Below are 2,602 nucleotides of genomic sequence, written 5' to 3'. Positions count from 1 at the left end.
GTAAGGAGGTATATGTAGATGCTGAATATGGAATAGTTCGTGAAGGAGAAATATTAGATGGACTAAATGAGAGTTCCCTTTTTCAAACCTGCTTTATTCGGAGTATCGTTCATATTATTTACACTAACAGTCTGTGTGTCCTTGTGTCCTTGAATATTAATCACCTGTATATATTAGCACAAACTACTTAATTGTTACTAAACTGTTATCTCAAACATATATATTCACATATATTTAAAGTTATAAACAATTCTACAGCATGTACATATCTCAAATTATATGTTTTACATTTTTTTTTCTCGTTCAAATTGCCATGTCACCTACTAAGGACCGATAATCATCATAACTGTAAATAGTTTATGATTTTTATAAAACAACTCTTTGAGATCAATAGTTCATTTCTTGTATATAATGCAATCTGATGCTCAGGGATCCTGAATACGATACGCAATTTAGTTAACTATGTTCTTGTCAAATGACGTTTTTAATACCTGGGGCGTGAACAATACTTGTTACAGTAATGGAAAAGCACTTTATTTTCAAGATTCCTACAACTATTTTTTTTATTATGTGAAGACCGTGTTTGATGGTGTGGGTAGCTCCTTGTAATATTTTAAACAATTATTATAACTAGTTTGTATTTCTAATATCATAACTTATTTACTATTTTGTAGTTTTGTGCTTTATGGCGTCATCCTTCCACAGCTGTGGTGTTTGTGACAACCGACACATCACCAAACCATGCATAGTCTGGTGTATAGAATGTAATGAAAGACTGTGTAAAAGTTGCCAGGAACATCATAGTTTATCCAACGCGTCGAGGCGCCATAGTGTTATACCATTTACCGATTACCAAAAGGTACCGACAGATGTACTGAAGATCAGTCAAATATGTAGCAGACATAGTAAACAGTTGCAAATGTATTGCAAGAAGCACGAACATCCATGCTGCAGCAAATGTTTAGTAAATAGTCATAAAGAATGTCGGGATATCGTCGATTTAGAAGACGTCATTAAAAATGTCAAAACATCCAATGCCATGTTAGAAATAGAGGAAAACTTATCCGAAGTAGCAGACATCATTCATAAAATCCTTCGGCATCAACAGATGAATTTGTCGACAATAAAAAAGGAAAGAAATGAAATTGAAACCGAAATAAAGAAGACCAGAATAAAGATCAACAACCATCTCGACAAACTACAAGAAGATTTAATAAAACAAGTATATGCTCTCGAAGAAAAAGAAAACTCGACAATTGTTCAGTTATTTACACTATTGATAAAGAAAAGAAAGGAAGTAGCAGAATACAAGAGAAATATTGGAAACATCAAACAACACGCAACGGATCTGCAGGTGTTTCTTTCATTGAAGCCTATAAAAGACGACGTATCAAGCAAAGCTACCTTTCTCAGCTCATTATTACAAGGTGGGAATTGGAAGCAGCATTCCCTAGCATATAAAATAAACGGAACTATTCAGTCTTTAATGTCTGATTTAAAAAGTTTTGGAGAAGTCTGTGTAGAAACTGAACCTTGCAATATTGTTATGAATATGACGAATATCAAACAAGCCCAAATAATGGTACCAATCGTTCAATCAAGATCCTTTGAAAATATAAAGCTGAAGATAAACAAGACAATAGAAACCCAAGGAAAACTTATTTACGGATGTTGCATACTGCCGGATGGTAGATTTGCGTTTACTTACAGCCATGCAAGGACAGTGAAAGTATTCAACATTCAAGGGTCAAAAGAATTTGAGATGAAGATACCTTGTGGAGCGTTCGATATAGTAAACATCGGTGATACCAATACATTGGCTGTTACATCCGGTAATTCAGAAAAGAAGCGTATTACCATTTTGGACCTGAAGAGGAAAGAAATCAAAAAAACAATTTCACTGAGTACAGATAATTATGGAATAATAGTCAGAGACAATCACGTGATTTATTCTGCGTACGATAAAGGTATAAAAATGATAAAACTGGACAACGAGTCTGTAAGTGACATAGTCCTAGACAAAATACCCAGTGAAGGTTATCTTGCAACATTTAGGGATAACATTTATCATACAAACAGACTAGCAAGCACTGTAACATGTTATAATTTACGAGGTAAAGTACAATGGACATTCAAAAATGAAAGCGTTCTGAAGAATCCGCTTGGTATTGATGTAGATAGTGATGGTAATGTGTACGTGGTTGGGTTCGATTCATACAATCTTGTAGTTATATCTTCTGACGGACAACGACACAGAGAAATATTGACAGCAAGTGAGGGTCTTCTTCAACCCGTCACTCTTCGTAGATTAAAGAAACAGCTGCTAGTAGGAAACTGGTGTAACAATGCTCGTTTGTTTGATTTTATTTGAACAACTTTAATCAACCGTTTTCAAACCACCATTTTCTACATAAGAAAATGCCTGCACCAAGTCAGGAAAATGACATTTGTTTTCCATTCGTTTGATGTGTTTGAGCTTTGATTTTGCCATTTGATTGGAGACTTTTCGTTTTGAATTTTCCTCGGAGTTCAGTATTTTTGTGATTTACTTTTTATATAAGAAATTTCTCAGTTTTAAAATCATTGTGACATGTATATAATA

General features: G+C 34.0%; 1 protein-coding gene across 1 annotated transcript; it reads left to right on the top strand.

Annotated features, from left to right (window-relative positions):
• Positions 1 to 685: 685 nt before the first annotated feature.
• On the top strand, positions 686 to 2,371 carry LOC139483237 (uncharacterized). Its single transcript, XM_071267267.1, has one exon. It carries the CDS (start codon positions 686 to 688, stop codon positions 2,369 to 2,371), a length of 1,686 nt encoding a protein of 561 aa, XP_071123368.1.
• Positions 2,372 to 2,602: the final 231 nt, after the last annotated feature.

Source organism: Mytilus edulis, chromosome 7 (genome assembly GCF_963676685.1).
Source record: "Mytilus edulis chromosome 7, xbMytEdul2.2, whole genome shotgun sequence".
NCBI classification, from domain to species: Eukaryota; Metazoa; Mollusca; class Bivalvia; order Mytilida; family Mytilidae; genus Mytilus; species Mytilus edulis.
Note: the sequence above shows the minus strand (reverse complement) of the source record. Positions and strands in the feature narration are given on the sequence as shown.